At 42.6% G+C, this 21,193-nt stretch overlaps 1 protein-coding gene across 12 annotated transcripts in view; it reads left to right on the top strand.

Moving 5' to 3' along the window:
• LOC101426922 (protocadherin alpha-C2) overlaps positions 1 to 21,193 on the top strand; it is a 220,423-nt gene that overhangs the window by 169,152 nt on the left and 30,078 nt on the right. For 10 of the 12 annotated variants that reach the window (XM_058285749.2, XM_058285764.2, XM_058285741.2 and 7 more), the window contains exon 2: positions 12,727 to 12,785. In XM_058285749.2, the coding sequence (XP_058141732.1) occupies positions 12,727 to 12,785 (59 nt within the window). Of the gene's footprint in view, positions 1 to 1,202; positions 4,512 to 12,726; positions 12,786 to 21,193 lie in introns of those variants that run through there. The other 2 variants (XM_058285771.2, XM_023586276.3) reach the window with 2 other exon arrangements.

Raw genomic sequence — 21,193 nt, forward strand, 5'->3', positions numbered from 1 at the left:
CACTCTGCACCCTTGAGGGAACAAAGAGGACAAATAAGAGGCAGCAGTGATAGGAGGAAGCCGGGAGCATCTCTGGAATACAATCTTGGAGTGTTGTGGGCTGGTGCACTTGGTGGGTGGAAGGGGTGTGCTAGTCCAGGCCCTTGAAATCTGGGTGTCAGGGTCATTACTGTGGCCCCGCAACTGCCTCCTTAAGAAGGGAAGCCTGCCAAATGTCAGGTCTCATTCTGGCTTTGTTCCAGTCCATAGCTATAAAATAACCCACAGTGGAAGAGCTAGGAGTGAGAGGGTGCTGGGAGATGAGGAAGAGAATGGGCATTTTAGCAAGTGCTTTTGCATGTGGGGCAATTGATTTTAAAATCTTGTGGAAGAGATGAGAGGACCTGGGAAGGATTGTAAATGTGCAGAGTAGAGATGCAGAGACAGTGACACAGCACAGGAATCTAATCCTTCATCTTCTTGTTCACTGAAGAGAACTGGTTGTGTGTTGCCTCTGCAGCAATACAAGGGATGGAGGCATAGAGGCAGAGAGGTCTAAAGGAGCCTTAAATTTATGGAAGATGAGTTACAGCCATTGAAATTGTTGGCTATTGTAAGATATATCCCAGCCTTCTTTATTTTGCTTAATAACAGGTTTTGACTGCAAATCATGAATGGAGTCTGAATTCCAGCCTGGGTTGGGGATCAAGAGTTACTCTCTCGATTTAAGGGTTTTCCAGACTCTTGAAGACATTGTCATACATTAAATTTTTTTAAAAAAATCACTATTGAAAGAACAAAGAAAATGTCTTGAGTGATAAATAAAAAAGATTTGAAGTGAGATTATGACAAGCTTGATCTCTTACACCTATGATCAAAACAGGTCAAATAAGAGGTTAGCCTGTGGCTTCATGGAGCCAATTTTATTTCTTCATTTTTTAGGAGGTACTGGTGATTGAACCCAGGACCTCACAGATGCAAGCAGGCACTCAACTGCTGAGCTTCAGCCGCTCCCCTGGAGTCAATTTTTAAAAGAGATGATCTTAAACCCTGAAACGTTGGTTATTTGCCAAGGCACACAGCCACAGTAAGGGCCGCTTGGCTTGGCTGGGAACAGAATTGAGTTTTCGGCTTGTTCCCCGAAAGAGGACAGCAGTTGCCTCCCTCCTTCCCTTTGCCCTAGGAGTTGAACACTTTGCAGTGCTTAGGAGCGTTCCAGGGAAGATGTGGGGGTCAGGCAAATCATCAACCTGCTCTCGCCGTGACGGGTACAGACGCCGTGCCTGAGTTTGTTTCTTTTGAACGTGGAGCCGCCGCCCAGGTTGCCGGTACTTAGAGCTAAGTCTCTTCCGTTTATTTTCCTAAATCGTTCTTGGAAATTTTTTCCTGGGGAGCTGACAGCACGAGTCCTGGTGATTTAACTGCTTTTCCCAGAGTAGTCTCCTTACAAGACCCGTTAAGCTGCCAAGAGACATGGAGACTGGATGAACCGGACTGTGGGGGCTGGGAGAAAGGGAGTGGCCTTGTTCCCGCGGTCTGCGGGGATCCGGCAGGTCCAGAGCGAAGGAGCTGGAGCCGGAGCGGTGGAAGCAGCAGAGCAGTCCCAGGTCACTGACCGCCACCTCGGTGCGGAATCGGAGACAGACGCTGAGCACTCCTCCCCCTCCCCTTCTGCTTCCTTTGCCCTCCCCCTGGAGCAGCCGCGGCAGCAGCAGCGGCAGGAAGCGAAGCCGGGCTTGAGCGACTCCCAGGCTGGAGGAGTAGCTGGGATATGGGGAGTCAGCGGGGGCGACGGGGCCAGGAGCCCATGGGAGGGCCTGCGAGGGGAGCGGCCCCGGGCGTTTGCTAGCGCGTGAGCCGAGGGGGAGCGGGCGCAGGGCGGCACGAGCGGAGGCGGAGGCGGGGCCCGGGCGTGGAGCAGGGCTGGGGAAGCGGCTGCCTCCGGCCCTGCCTGGCTGCCTCCGCCGCGGCCGGTGGCTATGGAGCTGGTGGCCACCAGACCTGGGGCGAGAGCGCATCCACGACTCCAGCGGCCCATGCCCTGGCTGTTGCTGCCTCTCCTGCTGCTGCTGCCGCCGGGCCCAGCGGCCTCCCAGCTGCGCTACTCGGTGCCGGAGGAGCAGACACCCGGCGCACTTGTGGGCAACGTGGCCAGTGCGCTGGGGCTGGAGCTGCGGCGCTTGGGGCCGGGCTGCCTGCGCATCCACCATCTGGGTGCGCCCAGCGCGCGATACCTGGAACTGGACCTGACAACTGGAGCGCTTTTCGTCAACGAGCGCATTGACCGGGAGGCGCTGTGCGAGCAGCGGCCTCGCTGCCTGCTCAGCTTGGAAGTGCTGGCGCACAGCCCCGTGGCGGTGAGCGCCGTGGAGGTGGAGGTACTGGACATCAATGACAACTCGCCGCGCTTCCCGCGGCCGGACTACCAGCTGCAGGTAAGCGAATCCGTAGCGCCTGGAGCGCGCTTTCACATAGAGAGCGCGCAGGACCCGGACGTGGGCGCCAACTCGGTGCAGACCTATGAGCTCAGCCCCAGCGAGCACTTCGAGTTGGACCTTAAACCGCTGCAGGAGAACAGTAAGGTCCTGGAGCTGGTGCTGCGTAAGGGCCTAGACCGTGAGCAGGCTGCCTTGCACCACCTGGTTCTCACAGCCGTGGACGGGGGCAGCCCAGCCCGTTCAGGCACAGCGCAGATCTCTGTGCATGTCCTGGACACCAACGACAACTCCCCCGCCTTTGATCAGTCCACTTACCGGGTCCAGCTGAGGGAGGATGCACCGCCAGGCACGTTGGTGGTGAAGCTGAATGCTTCAGACCCTGATGAGGGCTCCAACGGCGAACTCAGATATTCCTTGAGTGGCTACACTTCGGACCGGGAGAGGCAGCTCTTTAGCATCGATGCTAGCACGGGGGAAGTGCGAGTCAGTGGAGTGCTGGATTATGAGGAGGCCTCCTCCTACCAGATCTATGTGCAGGCCACTGACCGGGGTCCAGTGCCCATGGCGGGCCACTGCAAGGTGCTGGTGGACATCGTGGACGTGAACGACAATGCACCAGAGGTAGTACTCACGGACCTGTATAGCCCAGTGCCGGAGGATGCAGCACCCAACACCGTTGTAGCCCTTCTCAGCGTCAATGACCAAGACTCAGGCCCCAACCGTAAAGTAAGCCTGGGCCTGGAGGCCACACTGCCTTTCCGACTCAATGGCTTTGGAAACTCCTACACACTGGTGGTGAGTGGCCCTCTGGACCGGGAGCGAGTGGCTGCTTATAACATCACAGTGACAGCCACTGATGGGGGCGTACCACAGCTCACATCCCAGCGGACACTGCAGGTGGAGATCTCTGACATCAATGACAATCCCCCAAGCTTCCTGAAGGACTCCTACTCCATCTACATCCAGGAGAACAATTTGCCTGGGGTATTGCTCTGCACTATGCAGGCCACAGACCCAGATGAAAAGGAGAATGCAGAGGTGACCTACTCCCTACTGGAGAGGGAGGTCCAAGGGCTGCCAGTCACCTCCTATGTCTCCATGAACAGTGCCAGTGGCAGCCTTTATGCAGTCAACTCCTTTGACTATGAGAAATTCCGGGAGTTCTCTGTGACTGTGGAGGCCCAGGACAAGGGCAGCCCACCACTGAGCAGCACTGTGACCGCCAACGTGTATGTGGTGGACGTGAATGACCATGCCCCTCACATCCTGTACCCTACCTCAACCAATTCATCAGCAGCCATTGAGATGGTGCCTCGAACTGCCCCTGCTGGCTACCTGGTCACCAAAGTCATAGCCATGGACTCAGACTCTGGGCAAAATGCTTGGCTCTTTTACCATCTGGCCCAGACCTCTGACCTGGACCTCTTTAAAGTAGAACTGCACACAGGAGAAATTAGGACTACCAGGAAGATGGGAGACGAGAGTGGCACCACTTTCAACCTGACCGTGGTGGTCCGAGACAATGGAGAGCCCTCACTCTCAGCCTCTGTGGCCATTACAGTAGCTGTGGTGGATAGGGTTTCCAGAATCCTCCCTGACACCCAGAGATATGTGAAGAGCCCGCGGACATACTCTGAAATTACACTTTATCTTATCATTGCATTAAGCACAGTGTCTTTTATATTTCTTTTGACAATCGTTGTTCTGAGCATCATCAAGTGCTACCATTACACTGCTTACGGCACTGCGTGCTGTGGAGGCTTCTGTGGCGTGAGGGAGCGGTGCCCTGCAGAACTGTACAAGCAGGCCAACAACAATATCGATGCCAGGATACCGCACGGCCTCAAAGTGCAGCCGCACTTCATCGAAGTGCGAGGGAATGGCTCCCTCACCAAGACGTACTGCTACAAGGCCTGTCTGACAGCAGGCTCAGGGAGTGACACTTTCATGTTTTACAACACAGGGGCCCAAACAGGACCGGGGCCTGGGGGAGCCCAAGCAGCAGTGACTGACAGCAGGCACCTCACGGGCCAAAGTGGGCAGAGTGCCGGGAACCTGATTATTCTCAAAAATGAGGCTGTTTCTCAGAACGAGGTAGGCTGCAAGGACAGTGGAGAAGGGGTCCTCCGCAAAGTCATGTATTTTTCACATACTCCCAAGTATCGTGTGGTTGGCTTATTGAGTTTTTAACAGTGATAGGAGTTATCTGGTAAACCGAGTATGTATTGTACCTGTAATTTGATGGTAACTTTCTGTGTTTCCTCTCTAGGATAATAGCACTAGAGAACTGTTTTCACTTCCCATTTTCTTTTCAGATGCATGAAGATCTCTCCATAAAATTGTTTGAGAAATGAGGGTGAGACTTAAATATTTGGTGTAGAGAAATAGAATAGGCCTGAATCAACATTATGTGATTATATGAGATTCAAAGAGAAATGGCCTCTGCTGTATCATCCACAGGAAAATTTCCTTTGAAATTCTTTAGGAGTGTTGTGTTTTTAAAAAGCTCTGAGAGCTCTAGGGGCTGTGGTGGTCACCTCTATATAGTGTCTATGTTTTTACTGTGAACCAAGGACTGTGAAAATTATCCAGTTAATATTTCCAATTATTGGGCTGAAGTGTTAGGATCTTCTGGAAATTCAGGTGATAAAGCCATAGAATGTGGACTTTACCTTGAAGCCAAAATTTGCTTTGACTGTGCAATGTGGTGGCTCTTTTGTAGGGGGCTGTCAGAGGAAATGAATGATGGTAAGATGGTAAGGCAGAGAGACCAAGTAGCAATTTGTCTGGTTGGGACAGGAACATATTAGAATGAATGGATTAAGGATGTGGGGGGATGGTGAAGGCCAGGATAAGCTAGGATGGGGGAAATGGGGAAGGAAAGAGCTCTCCCACTAGCCCTAGCCTCCTTTCTTGGGAGACTGAATACACTGTAAGAGGATCCCCTGCCTTTAACTTAAAGCGGTCTGTAATCTTCTGAGTTCCTCTCGACAGTTCCCATGATTTTGATGAAATGTTGTAGCCTCTTCAGGTCTCTCATGTCTTTAAGGTAAATGGTAATACTTCCAAAGCACACATCCATTTTATGGATCTGAAATTTGATTTGCATTCTCTACAAAAGGCTTAGAATGTATGTGACTTACTGTACTTGAAGACAGCTGTTAATATATGCACTGGTTTGAATTTTAAATAAGCATGAGGTTAAGTTGTTCATTATAATGAAAAATGTATATAAATTATTGGACGGTGCATGAATGTTTGATTGTGTTTATGTGATGTGTTTGTCTACAAATGCATGCCTGAAATATTGGAGATCTGCTTTGTGATAGTTTAAATCTGGATTTCAGAAGCCAAAATTTTGTGCCTTAAATTGTGATGAATTATTATCTACCCAAACAACTAATTTGTAAATGAGAGTTTTAGAGCTACTACAAAATGACTTAATGGTATTTGTCCCTCCTCATTTTTTCGGATATATTTTCATTAATACTAACTGTCTTTTAAAAAAAAAAGTGCCATAATTTTGCATTCCAAGTTAGTGACAATTTTGTGGAAATAAAATGCATAAGCACAGGATGAAAAAAAAAACAGATGGATTGAGAGGAGAATTTTGTCCCCATGTACACTGCAAGTAGATTTATCAGAAGATCCTGATATTAGCCAATGCTGAGCAGCCACTGGAGGCAGTTTTCAGATTAAGCAAAACAGAAAAAAAAAATCAAAGAATTCTTTAGATCATAGCCTTTGCTATATATAAAAAGGCTTAGCTTTAAATATGGGTGCTGTAGACATTGCTTAACCAGTTCCTATGAATGCCTTTTGGACTGGGATGGGCTGCAGGTGGTGAAAAGGCAGAGCAGGCCAGGCCAGGCAAGGTTCAGCTTTGCCACCAGTTGTGAGCGTAAGCTCAGGGGAAGGACACTCTTATCCTCCCTCTCTTGTCTCAAAGCTCGGGGCAATTTGATGCATGAACTGTGTTTGTCTCACACTGACCTGTGTGTTAACATGTACCTCAGTGTGCAAACCTTTAATCTAGGAAGAAAATAATGTCAGCAAGTGCTTGTTCATGTGGGATTTTGCCAGGAGAATACATGATTTTAATGAAAACAGATTTCTGCCAGAGACTTTTGGAAATTCAGTGAAGAGCCCCACAATCTACTGCCCCTGAAATTATTCCAGTTATAGGGAAAGAGTGAGTCACATTGTTGTATCATGGCAAAACGGGATCACAAATCACTCAACTCTGAAAGTCATCACTGCTAGAGCAACCTGTGAAATTCTCATGCTGGGCTTTCTCATTTCCCCACCTAGTCATTGCAGGTGGTCGGAGCGTTTCTGTGGGCAATTAATGCCATGTGCCTACATTAAGATCAGGTGGGGATTGCAAAGGAAGAAGAGGATTTGCACTCACAGGCCCTTCTGCTGTATCATATATGTATGATTTGATTACCTGTAAGTCATTAAGAAAACACTTATCAACATCTGGCATATGAAGAAACAAATCAGAGGGGTTAAGTAATTAACATACACAGTCACACTGCTAGTTGTACTTTAAATTATGTCTGTTAGATGCCAAAAAACGGTACTGTTTTCAATAGTCTGAATAAACAAATCCAAATGTTCATATTCTTTTGGCTGTGGAATACTCAGGCATTTAGGCTACCACTAATTTACCTAGTAATGTTAATGAACTGGTTTGGGAAAAAAAGTAAATTCTTGCATAGAAGAAGCTAACAACTGGGAGGACCAGTGACTAAAATGCTATTACCAGCCTAATATATTTTCTGCATTTGTTTTACTATTGGCAAAACCTGTTAATCTTTTATCTCTGTTCTTTCATGATTTCTCTCATTTGCTTATTACAAATCAGCATGTAACACCAGGCTCTACTCTTTTGTTAGATTTTACCCCCAGCAAGGTCATTTCATGAGCTACTTGTGCAGTAAAGTTTCTGAAGTCGCTGTTTGGCAGTGGGGCAGAATTTCTCTTTGGAGACTTAGAAAAACCTGATATTAAGTGTGGCTAGCACCTCCTTCAGAGTCTCCATGAAAAGGAACCAGGTCTTAAGGTGGATTCTATGCAGTTATGGTCCTGATGTTGTGATTATTGATACATCGTTTTACATACTCTTGGCAGATTTGTCCAGCTGCACCTCAGTAAGACCAGTTGGCTTAGCACGTGGAAATTACAGAACAGTAACAGAGATAAGTTTGTAGTCACTTTCACATATTCTAAAGCAGTTTGTATTAAAAAATTTTCAGTCAAGTTATTTCTGCCACTGTGTGTGCCTTTTCACCCTAGTGTGCAAGAGTTAACCCTTTTTTCAGTGTCACCTAATTTATTTCCCCCAGGACTGACTTTTCTATCTGGTGAGTCTGCTATGGGATCAGAGTTCACACTCAGTGTAAAGTGACATGGTGATGAACTGATAAAAATTGTACAATGGTGAAAATAAGGTAAAGAAATTCTATCTGTGAACTTCCCATTCCAGTGTTTCATTCTCTGATGGTTACTTCTGAGTGGGTGGACGTGTTTTGTTTTGCAGATGGTGGACTGTTCTTCTGAGAAAAGGGTTATCTTCTTTGGTCTGGTAATGTAATAATTTCTTCAGATTACCTTCATCCTCCCTTTTTCTACAGACCTGCTGAGCCAGATGGAATTATGGCTGAGTTCTTCTATATCTCTTTATCTTGCGTACATTCTGACTGATGAAGAAATCTATTTATTGTAGCTTAAATGTCCTTGGCCTACCCTTTCCTCCGACCCAGGAGTGAGCCATCACATGGTCATCTGGTCTAACTCAGAACACTCTTCAGGGATACAGCCTGGCATATTATAAATTGTCTCTTGGCATGCTGCTTGACAGAATAGCAGAGTCGATTCTGGATACTTGCCTCCCTTGGCCACCAATTTTTGCTCTCAATGAGAGGTTAGAATATTGTCCATTTACAAATGTTTGAAAAAATTACAATCACCAAACCCAAAGTATAGCTGAGTTTGATGAAGATGTACAGGTGTCTTTGAATGTGACATTTGCAGGACTTCTCCTGGATTGATGCTTCTGTGCATATTATTATAATAAGAATATCAATTTAGCTTATTTGTACAATAGTATTTTGGGAGGGGTATAATCTCTAATCATGATTTCAAAAATCAAAGGTCAAGAGGAATCCTTAGCAGTGTTTCAGATCTGCTAGCCTAAAAATCATACAAGTTTTCCTTTCAAAAATTTGAACTTAAAAAATAGAAATATATATATCTGACTTTGCAGAGGCGGCAAGAAATGTTAGTTCCTTGGCACATAAACAACATCAGTTCCTTTCTGGTGTTGCAGGGTCAGGGCTCTGGGCTCCAGGGAAGTGAAACTGTGAGTGAGAGAGCAATTGCTGTGCTGGCAGGCTGTGCAAGCAGCATTAAGCAAACTTAGCATTTTCTATTGTACTGGAGTCCATTAGGTATGTTTTAAGGTTATGTTTATTTTACTTCCCTGCTTTGTGGGTTAGGGTTGTAAGTCACTGTTTTCAGAGGGAAATATTGCACCTAGAATTCTCATATTTATCATCTTCTCATTTTGATTCACAAGAAGACTAATATGAATATAACGATGATTATTTTCAATGTTATATTCCTTTTTGTCTTAATCACCAGTAGTTTATATATTCACTTTCTCTTGCTGTGTAGCAAATGACTACAAATCAGCGGCTGAAAACAACACACACTTATTATCTCTCAGTCCTGCCTGGTGTGGTTGGGTTCTCCGCTCAGCTTTTCAGAAGGCTGAACACGACATGTCGGCCTGGCTGGGTCTCATCTAGAGGCTCTGGGAAGGAATTCACTATCAAACTCATTAATTAAGATAGTTGACAGCATTCAGTTCCTTGAAGACATGGGGCTGAGGTCTCTGTTTTTTTCCTGGCCATCAGCTGGGGGTGGCTGTTGGCAACTAAAGGTTGCCCTCTGGTCATTGCCCTATTGTCTCCTCTACCCTCAGAGCCAGTAGCTGAAGATCTCTCACGTAGCCACCCTCTCACACTTGGAATGCTCTGACTTCTGTCTCTGACCCTAGCCCCAGATTTAAAGCATGTGATTAGGCCAAGCCCACCCCATGATCTCCTTTCTGAGCCATGTAACATAACCTCATCCCAGGAGTAAAATCCATTATAGCAGTCCCAGAGGTTAGGCAGAGTGTGTTCACAAAGGTAGGGGATCCTGGGAACTGTCTCAGAATTCTGCCCTCTGCAGTTTATATCAAGCTTCACAAAATATTGCTGTGAAAAATCTACAGTGGATATATCCTTAATAGAGTCCTCTTAGGAAGGAACAGGAAATGCTCCATGTAGTCTTGTGTTCAGAGGGCTAATTACAAATGGCTTCAACATGGATTTCCCATGATATGCATATAATATATTATTTCACTGAGTAGTCATGTAAATTTATGAATGCCATAGGGTATTTTTACCAGTTTTATTTTAAATCTGTCATAGAAGAGGTGATTCTCCTTTCTGTATTTCAAATGGTCTATGGTATAAATCGTAACACCATTACAGGAGAAATCAAATCTTTGCTATTAGTTTGATAGAAACTTAATGGTGTTCTTCAATAATACTGTATTGCCCATATGGGCTACCTAAGTTAGTTTTTCCACATCTGGGGTTTTATCATGATTATTCTATTAATAGACTAAGCTTTGAAGCAACAGAACATATTGGGGTTTTTCACCAGTAGAAATTAAGCATTGTCCTGGGGAGTACCATTGAAGAACCAGAGAACTAAATAGCCTCACAGTTAGTTCAAGGTCTTAATATATGCCTCATTGTCAGGAATATCAGTAGTCAAATTATCTTTCAACTTGGATTTTTCCAAATTTAGTCAAGTTCCCAATGAAACCCATGTATATTTTATTACTTGTAAACTCGTTTTATTTTAAAATAAATCAATATCTTGGAAACTCAGAAGTAAAAAAGAAAAACAAAAAAATGCACGTCATATCTAAATTTTTTTGAAAGCACAGACTTTTGCATTAGGGGCACTTAAACATGAATTTCAGCCAAATCCACCAATCAGACAAGCCATTTAATCCTTCTAAAACTCAGATTTTTAATTTTTTTGTAATTCAAATATAATAATGTTGTTCCTGCATGATAGTTCATTTATTTAAAAACATTTTAAATACCTACCAAATGCCAGAACGCTGCTACACTCTGAGGATATAGGTATGAACAAGACAGATACAACCCCTACTTTCATGGATTTTACAGTCAGACAAAGGAGAAAGTGTCAGGGCAAATGCACTGATATGTGTAAAGTGATTATCCCATTGCCTAGTATTGAGTGGATACTTAAAAACATTGATTTATTTCTTCACCTTTTCCCTTATTGCCTTAAGATATCTCATAACTATGATTCTGGCAAATGAGCCTGAGAAACATCTTGTTGTTCATGGACTATTATAGAAAATACCCGCATGACAAATAAAAAGTATCACTTACGAAGTGAGATTATGCAGTGAACTGAGTTTCCTGGTCAGCCTGTGCCTTTCAGCAAATTGAGGTTGGTGATTTCATTCCAAAGACCAAGTTACAGCAATTTTCATCATGAACATTACTCAGTCTTAGAAGAATTGGCAGCATTTACTCAACAGATGTCAGAGTCTTTGTGGAAGGAAGTTTCCTATAGCCGACAAGCTGACATTAGTGCTACTGATGGAAAGGAGCGAGATGGTGATGACTATGAGTCATAAAAAGTACTTCAGTAATATTTTCAGGTTTTCACAAAATGATTTGCAAATATTTTCTCTTTTGTCCTTACTAATGCCACTGGTAGAAAATGGGAGATTCTTTATTTGGTCTCCAGATAATATAATGCTACCTTATATGGGACATCCATAGTAGTTTATCGGAACTTGAAAACCAAAGATGAAGCAGCTTGCATATACTTATCTTGCCAGTGAAGTTGAATGGGACCAGAGACGGCAGATAGGGTGGGAAACATTTGAGGTCAAATCTCCCAGTTGTAGCTTTTTCTGGGCCTTGACTTTGGCTAAATCCCTGAATACCATTTAGTCTTCCCACAATCTTTTTGGAAGTTGTGATGCTGATCACTTTTTCCCCAGTTGTTAAGAAGAAGTATGTTTATGAAATACTTTATATCCCTTGTATGAACTATAAGAATGGTAGGAATAGGAAATATTGATATTTTTAAATAGTTTTTTTGGTATTACTGTGGCTTTGTGTCTACAAATATGATAATTATAATTTGAAAAAAAATATAAAAACAACCTCTATGCTCCCATCTTTCCACTCAAACAGACCTCAGTATTCTGATACAGGACCACTTTCATCTCTGCCCATGAAAACACATCTAGAGGACATCTATCACATACTTTTCATAATAAACTTATTGCTAATTGATGCAAAACAGTGGTGGATTAATAGATTTTGTCCCCAGTGATTCCTGAGTAGCTTCTCCCCAGCCCGCAATTCCTGAGTCTGTAGGTGCCCATATTTTCTCTTGTCCCCTCCGCTTTGGATTGACAGTTTGTAGACAGAGGACAGAGGTGGTGCAGTATGCGTCAGGTTCTTCTTGCGTTTCAGCTGCTCCCTGCTAAGCAGTAAGAGCTTACTGAGCAGTAATTGAGTGAGGAGGCAAAGCACTCAGAGGGGAGTAGGGAACAAGTACAACTGCATGAGAAGAATTATGTAGCTAAACAAGGTCGAACTCTGCAGCGGCTTGTTTTCCTCTTCCTAGTATTCCTCTTCAGTCAGCATAGAGGCTGTTATCAGTTGCTGGTGTTAGGACTGGGCACATCCATCCTGGGTCAAACATGCTGCAGTCTGCAAAACGATCAGCAGATTGCAGTACTCTGCAGTCCAGCCAGACCAGCAGGACTTGGAGAGTTGTGTGCCCTGTTAAAGCTAGAATACTGAATTGGGGTTGTCCCTTAATGGGGCATTTAAGGCAAGAGCAACGAAAGCTTTTCCTGGCTCAAAACAGACTGCTCTTGTTCTACTGTTTTAAGAACTTAGTTCCTGTGTAGGGCAAGACAGAGCCAAAGCTGGCCCCCTAACATCCTTAAACCTGGTTTGCGTGACATTTAGTCAGTGCGAGGAGCCTGACAACTAATTTAGTTTGCTCCTGAAGTATTTATATATATGGATATCATCTTAGAGTTGCACATGAAATGGTTCATTCAGTATTTATTTTAGATGCATAGAAGTACTTTAAGGTAACAAGTAATTGATTAATGGTATCACTGGAGTAACATTACGTTTCCCTATATTAACAGAAAACTCCATTTGTGTTTTTGCAGCCACGACAGCCCAACCCTGACTGGCGTTACTCTGCCTCCCTGAGAGCAGGAATGCACAGGTATGTATTTCCCTCTTTCCTTCAGTCAGAAGTAAATTTAGCTTTGTATGGCTCGGATAAATTATGTCTTCATAGGCCAGAAGCAGCCCTCAAAACTGAGAAGCTTTAGACTTTGCCAGGGGAATGCAGTTATTTTTGTCTTCATGTCTTTCTTATTCCTTGAAACATTGGAAGTCATCAGTGCCAAATGTTTATCAAATGCTGGCAAATAAGAGTCCCCTGTAAAATAAGAGTCAGGCTGCTGTATACTATCATCAAAATTTCTATAAGGAAGTGTCAAAAGAGAATGAGTCACCAAAAGTAATCAATAATCAATATGATGGATTTCTTGAAAAGAAACTGCTCAATCAGGGAGATCGCAAACCAAAGTAAGAGTCTCAAAACTGTTAGCAAGTTACATTGGTTTATAACGCCAATTATAGAATTTCCAAAGGGGAAGTTACAGGAATTGGTTGATGTTTGGGGTCTTACGAAGTTGGGAATGATCATAGATTGGTTATTATAGTGTATTTGTCTATTTCTGATAGTTTTATCTATTGGACCAAAACCAACTAGTTCCCAAATGTTTCTTAACCTTTTAGCAAATTTTTCAGGGGATGTTCAGTTTTTTTGGAAAGCCCCACTTTTATTTTTAATGCTTTATTTTTAATGTTACTTCTCAGAAAAGGCGGTCACTCCCGGCAATGCCAATATAGGCAGCTAATTAATTTTCCTTAACAGCCTCTCCCCACTTTTGGTCATTTTCCCATGATGTTATTGGGGATTCAACCAACAGCCTGGCCACCACCATCAGTCTCTCTCTCAGTTGTCAGTCACAGTGTCTCAATATCAGACAGTCACAGCCGACTCAGTTTTTCGCTTTTTCCCTTTTACTTTCCATGCTGGTTTTTCCTTCTTGATGGTAGTGGGGTGTGTTGGTGGCTGTTTAATCACATTGAACACTCTTAGAGTGGGGTTACTAGTTTGATTGAATTACTGACCCTCTTTTTGAGCCAGGGAACATATTATTGATCTCATGTTTGATTTTAGTTTTGGTCCACCAGAGACAGTCCCATTTCCAACTCATTTTCTTTTTGACTGATTATTTTAAGAGCAATCATTTGTTTCACAGGTGACAAGGAATTTGAACAAATTCTTGAAACACAATTGGTACAACAGGAAATGAAAATGTATATTCCAATAATTATTATTAAAAGCATGAATCCAAAACATGCTATTTGTCCCCAAATTCCATTGAACAAGAAATCAAGGTCAGGAAGTAAATCTGTCCTTTGAAATGTTTGTGCCTGACCAATATCGTGAAATACTCTAATATGATCTTTTAGAATTTTTAATTGTTTATGACAGTACCAGATTTGTTAACATAAAAGCAACATTGTTCACATATTAGGGTGCAGGGTCCCCCCAACTGGACAATCGAAAAACTAGGGTCTGTGTATCTTGCAAAATTATGAATGCTAGACTGTTTCTTTCATCTTTGAGGGCCTGAAGAGTTTTTAGGGTAGTCTTAAAGTTCTGTTCAGTAACCTTAGATACAGTTGTAATTGCTCACTCCAGATCATATGTACCCAAGGAAGGTATGATGATGCACATGAAGGAATGAAGCCCCGTATTTTGGTATGTTAAAAGTTTGGGAGTATTATCCCTTCTTTGTCAGGTTGAGACCGGATGTACAAAGGGGCCTAAATTAACTATTTGGCTAGCACTTATGGTACACAATTTAGACGCAGTTGGAGCAAGGTATCCTATTCTGTATCTTCCCATCCTATCATGGGGAATGCTTTATATACCCTTTTCCCACAAGAAATAAACATTGCATTGGGTAACTTTATGTGTAACATAGAACTGCCTCAAAAGATAGTGTCTTACAACACCAATATATTGGGGATTTAGTAAAACTTGCCAGAAACTTTGGCAAGAAGCCACAAAAGAAGAGGCAAATCCAGTTATTGGGGAAGCAGACTTGGCCCAATGGTTAGGGCGTCGGCCTACCAAATGGGAGGTCCACGGTTCAAACCCCAGGCCTCCTTGACCCACGTGGAACTGGCCTATGAGCTGTGCTGATGCATGCAAGGAATGCTGTGCCATGCAGGGGTGTCCCCCGCATAGGGAAGACCCACGCACAAGGAGTGCACCCTGTAAGGAGAGCCGCCCAGTGCAAAAGAAAGTGCAACCTGCCCAAGAATGGTGGTGCACACACGAGAGGTGACACAACAAGATGATGCAACATTAAAAGAAACACAGATTCCTGGTGCTGCTGATAAGTATAGAAGTGGTCACATAAGAACACGCAGTGAATGGACACAGAGAGCAGACAACTGGCGGGGGCGGGGGGAGGGGGAGAGAAATAATTAAAATAAATAAATAAAAAGTTTTTTAAAAATCCAGTTATTGTATGGGGAGAATTTCTTCTATAAGTTTGTCTTGGAGTATGGACCACTCCAGAGAACACCAAATTTGTTGGTATTCTATAAGGGAATTCCAGAAGTTGAATAAATTGTAAAAAAATTTTTGAATATTTTGAAACTGTGTGTGCTAAGATTGAATTAATGATTGCTAATATAGTATCATTTATTTTAAGGCCAGTATCATTATAAGCAAGAAGCCATTTAAGATATTTATGATGGCTAATAAGATTTAATCATAAGTCAGAGGGAATTTCTTCTAAGTGGTGTTTTCTGTTGGGGTAATCTAAACAAACAGGAAAATTGGCAACAACATAAGAAATTTTCATTAGCATATGAGAGAATGTAGTCTGTGAATGCGTTGGCATTAGTAGTTGTTTGTACTTTATGTCCCTTTTTGGTACCAGGGCAGTTCTAAATGCAGTTGCAGGAGCTGGATATATATAAATTTCTGTCTTTTTTCAGATAGCAATTGTGTACACACCAGCAGTCAGTTAGGTAGGCTATATCAGAGGTTTTTCAGTATTGTTGGTGGTCTGAATTTCAATATTTGAGATGAATACAAGTAACATTATAACTAAAGATTTCATTTGGCACTAGGAATAGTTGGAAAATTGATCAATAACAGAAAATCAAAGGTAGTAACAATATTACAAGGTACAGGGACTAAGTAGGGAAAGTTTGAGTCTGTGATTTCTTGTTCTGTGATCTTGGGTAAAGCTATCCACCTCTAAAGCCATCTGCTTCTGGGACCAGTTGGTTCTAATTGTTAGTCAGTTTTAATTTATAGTCACATATAGGGATGAATGTTAAATTTTAGTCTCTTGTAGAAGCTTGCTTGAACTGGGGGATATGAATCCAAGGGTTAATTTTCTGCAATTTGACAGTAATAAAAAATTTAATAGCAAATTTTTAGCAAAGTTTAAAACACATCTTATAAATATGAAGTGTCATAGAGAAATTAAAAAGATGTTATCAGGGAGCAGATGTAGCTCAAGTGGTTGAGCACCTGCTTCCCATGTATGAGGTCTTGGGTTCAATCCCAAGGACCTCCTAAACAAAACAAAACAAAACAAAACAGACATTATCTAGGATTTGATTTGAAGGAAGCAAATGGTAAGAGTTGGCAAAGATTTGAACACATAGTAAAACAAGACGATGGCTCATGGTGAAACATTTGGTTCCTGTTTTAGTTTGCCAAAGGGCTAACAACATAATATATCAGAAATGGGTTGGCTTTTATAAAGAGAATTTTATTAGAGTAAGAGCTTGCAGTTCTGAGGCTATGAAAATGCCCAAGTCAAGGTATCATCAGAAGTGCTTTTTCACCAAAGGTAGACTGCTAGCAGATCCTGGAGTCTTGCCAAGTGGCAAGGCAAGAAGGCAGATCTCCCAGTCGTTAAGTAGAGCTCCTCGCAGCTGTGGGCCATCAGGCATCTCTCCCTGGGCCTCCTCTCCTTGAGCCTCTTGGGGCTTCTCTGTCTGCAGCTGTAGGTGAACTTTGAGTCCTCTCTCTCATGTGGCAGGGCTCCTTTTCTCTGTGTCTCTTTTTTTTCTATGTGTGTTTCTGCTTTTGGTTCTCAGTTTATATGAGATTTCAGCAAGAGAGCAGAGACCCAAACTGGGTCATGACTCACTGATGGTCCAGTTAAAAGCCCTAAAGTGATCTAATTGAAAGTGATCGAATCAAAGGGTCCCTTAATTGAATTTAGTGCAATCAAAGTGCCCCTTAACTGAATCTAACCGAAGGCCACACACACAATAGGCTTCCATACACAGGAATGGGTTAGCTAAGAACATAATTTTTTGGGGTCCACAAAAGAATCAAATCAGGACAGTTCCCTACTTAACCAAAGTGTTAATAGAAATTAGAGAAGTAATTATGGGCAGTAGTATGACTGTTTAAAGTTCAGGAAACTCTTTACATTTTGACCATTGACACCAATTACTCAAAAGCAGAGAGAGAAAAAAACTTTTATAACCTCTTAGTAAGAGCAAACCAATAATCCAAGGGCATTTTATCATTATAACAGAGAGAAACCCAAATCAGTATATTATTTAATATGAAGGCTCTTAAAAACCTTATAAATAAACCCATCAATCCTACCTAACTTTGTCTACATGAAATAAAATTCATTTTCTGCAAACTTAAAACTTTCCATACCCATTTGGGTTTTGCCCTACTTTTTCTTCTTCATTTTACAATAGCCAGTGCATTTACTTTAGGACAAAACTACTCTCTTTTTTTTTCCTTAATGAAACACATTCTGTATAGATTACATACTTAAGTTAGCAAAAAATTCTAAAACTTGTCTTTAAGCTAATATCTTATAAAACAATTATTTTTAAAATAAACTGTCAAAATGACTCAGATTAATTAATGCAAACTTTACAATCTTGTCATCTTAAGCATTTAGTATGCACAATATTAGCTTATTTGATCAGTAAAACTTTAACCTTTAAAACTAGGAAGAACAGGTGGCGAACTTGACCCAGTGGTTAGGGCGTTCGTCTACCACATGGGAGGTCCGCGGTTCAAACCCCGGGCCTCCTTGACCCATGTGGAGCTGGCCCATGTGCAGTGCTGATGCATGTAAGGAGTGCCCTGCCACGCAGGGGTGTCCCCTGCATAGGGGAGCCCCACGCGCAAGGAGAGCCACCCAGTGCGAAAGAAAGTGCAGCCGGCCCAGGAATGGCGCCACACACACGGAGAGCTGACACAACAAGATGACGCAACAAAAAACACAGATTCCCCTGCCGCTGACAACAACAGAAGCGGACAAAGAAGACGCAGCAAATAGACACAGAGAACAGACAACCGGGGTCGGGGGGAAGGAGAGAGAAATAAATAAATAAATAAATCTTAAAAAAAAAAAAAGAAAACTAGGAAGAAACACCCAAGTAAAATAAAAACATGCTTGTATCTAACACTAATAACTCACTTTTAACCAACAAAGTAGTCTCATTTGCTAAAAATTTACCTAGATTATATGAACATGGATTTCTTAAAGCATTTGGGTTAACTTTGAGAATATCTGAAGGATTAGAAGTTCAGTTTCTTTAATTTCTGTGTTTTAGGAGTATTTAATTTATATAAGCACTTATTAATCCTTAAGCCAATTTGAACAAAGTTCCTTTAAGGAATTTTACAAGTTATTTTGGCAATACTATCTGGAGGTAAAAAACAAACATATTAATAACATATATATATATAAACATTTAGACAAATACAATTTAAAAACCTTACAATTCAGAATTTTTAGCTAAGAGTCAAACAAATGACTTAGAAATATGAGGAAAAAAACACCAAAAACAGAATAATAAAACTCACTAAATTATATAAAAGTACTAGCTTCTTGTCTTTGTCTTGGCAGATAGTGGATCTCTATGGACTTCTTTGTTTTGAGTGAGAATTCTCAGGGGTAAATTGTAGGTAGGTAAGCCTCAGGATGGGGGCTGTATGAAAACGTCTTTATATTTTTTCTAAAAGATTTATTTATTTATTTATTTCCCCCCCTTCCCCTCCTCCCACCCTGCTGTTTGTGCAGCATTCACTGGGATTCGATCCTGGAGACCTCTGATGGGGAGAGAGGTTCCCTGTCAATTGCACCACCTCAGTTCCTGGTTTCTGCTATGCTTCACCTTGACTCTCCCCTTGTCTCTCTTTTTCATGCATCATGATCTTGCTGCGTGACTCACTTGCAGGGGCAATGACTCACCACGCGGGCTCACGGGGGCACTGGCTTGCTGCGTGGGCATGCTTTCTCTTGTTCTTTTTCACCAGGAGGCCCCAGGGATCGAACCCAGGTCCTCCCATATGGTAGGTGAAGCTCTATCACTTGAGCCACATTCTCTTCTCCTGAAAACTTCTTTTGATGGGTAAAAGGTCAATTCATGTTACTCTCATTTTAGTGTTTTGGGAGTTGAAGTTTTAGTTATTTTTAAAGAGCAATATCCGATTGAGAGAAGTTGGGACTCATTGGGGACTGTAGCAGCATGTCTCAAAAAGTCTTTGGGATAATTTTAGTAAAGGTTTGGAAGGGTCAATTTGTGTTTTCATAGGGTCAGTATTGTTGTGTCCCATATCAGTGGCAGGGAAGTCTAAATTAGCCATCACAAGGGAAAGTACTGGGTGAGCTGGAATGTCTAACTTAATTCTTTCAGGTGCAAAATCTAATTTATAATTCTAGTTTGTGAGAAGATCTCTATGTTTTACTGGAGATATCCTACAAAGTAAAGGTATGCTCATCATTTAGTGGCCTTGTTGTGATAAGTGGTTTGAACAATGGACAATTAAAAAGGACCTCTGATTTAGTTGATCTAATTTCTTTACAATTCAGTCTGATTTTTCTTGGGATCCAGGAAATTCTTTATAATGGGATGAAGTTCAGCCTTTGTCCAAGATTTAAATTCAGCAGTGGCTGGTGTATGCTGGGCACAGCTGATGGTCTAATTTTTAGGAGCATCTAACTTGCAGGTTTTGGAGGATCAGGTAGTAAGAAGAGTAGGTGAGGGGAAACAGACTTTGGCCCAGTGGTTAGGGCGTCCGTCTACCATATGGGAGGTCCGCGGTTCAAACCCCGGGCCTCCTTGACCCATGTGGAGCTGGCCATGCGCAGTGCCGATGCGCGCAAGGAGTGCCTTGCCACGCAAGGGTGTCCCCCGCGTGGGGGAGCCCCACGCGCAAGGAGTGCGCCTGTGAGGAAAGCCGCCCAGCGTGAAAAGAAAGAGCAGCCTGCCCAGGAATGGTGCCGCCCACACTTCCCGTGCCGCTGACGACAACAGAAGCGGACAAAGAAACAAGACACAGCGAATAGACACCAAGAACAGACAACCAGGGGAGAGGGGGAAATTAAATAAATAAATAAATCTTTAAAAAAAAAAAAAAAAAAAAGAGTAGGTGAAAAGAGTCTGTGGGAGCATAAGGTGGAGCAATAGGTTTATTATCAAAGCTTTTCAGTTTTTCTTCTGTGCACTATTTTGGAATTGTTTTGTCTCAGAAGTTTTTGAATACCAGTAGAAAAATGCTCCCCAATCATTTTGTGGAGTCCAGGAACCTCTCTTTTCAAGTGCACCTCTCAAGTGTACAATTTTGACTAGCTCAACTGTTCTCCCAAAGTGGCCACTGCAAACTCAAGTCATCACTGGTGAGATTTACCCATTCATTCAAAAACAAACATGAAATAGACCCATAATGAGAAAACATGTAAGTAATAGGCATCTTTGTGGAAGGAGGAGAGAGAGATTTAAGTTTAAATTGACAGGAGTCCGTGTTCAATCAAAGGTTCCAAAAACGAAAATTATATGGAGGCCCCACAATACAAAATCAGCTGTCTTAAGAACCTTCACACTCCATCCCCCCACACCCCATTCCCAAACAGAACAAGGTACTCACTGTTTGGACCAGATCAGAAACAAACCAAAACCAAGTCTAACAATAAGTCAACATGAAGAAAGTGGAACTCAGATCTGGGAGAAACCTCTCATGTTCTACGGGCTGCAAGAGAACAGTGGACGCAGAGGGTGCTGGGGGTACCGAAACATGATCGCTCACTAGCTGCAGGGATAGTGAGGGGATCTTCTCCAGAAACTGTCGAAAGAAAACTGAGTCACCAAAAATACCCGATGATCAATACAATGGGTTTATTGAAAGAGAAATTGCTCAGTTAGGGAGATCTTAAACCAAAGTATGAGTCTCAAAATAGTTAGCAAGTTACATTGACTAATGCAGTCACCTAGGGTATTTCCAAAAGGAAGGTTACTGTAATTGGTTGACATTCAGAGTCAAAGGAGGGTCTTACAAAGTGGGGAGTGATCATAGATTGGTTATTATAGGTCTGATAGGTTATCTCTATTGGGCTGAAACATGCTTCTTCCCAAACATTGCTTAAACTGCAGCTTTTGTAGGGGACAGTCAATTTTTTGGGGGAAAGCCCTTGCTTTAATTTTTAACTCTTTAGAAAGTATTATTTCACAGAAAAGGGGGTCTCTCCCAGCAATACC

The sequence above is a fragment of the Dasypus novemcinctus genome, chromosome 2, assembly GCF_030445035.2.
Source record: "Dasypus novemcinctus isolate mDasNov1 chromosome 2, mDasNov1.1.hap2, whole genome shotgun sequence".
NCBI lineage: Eukaryota > Metazoa > Chordata > Mammalia > Cingulata > Dasypodidae > Dasypus > Dasypus novemcinctus.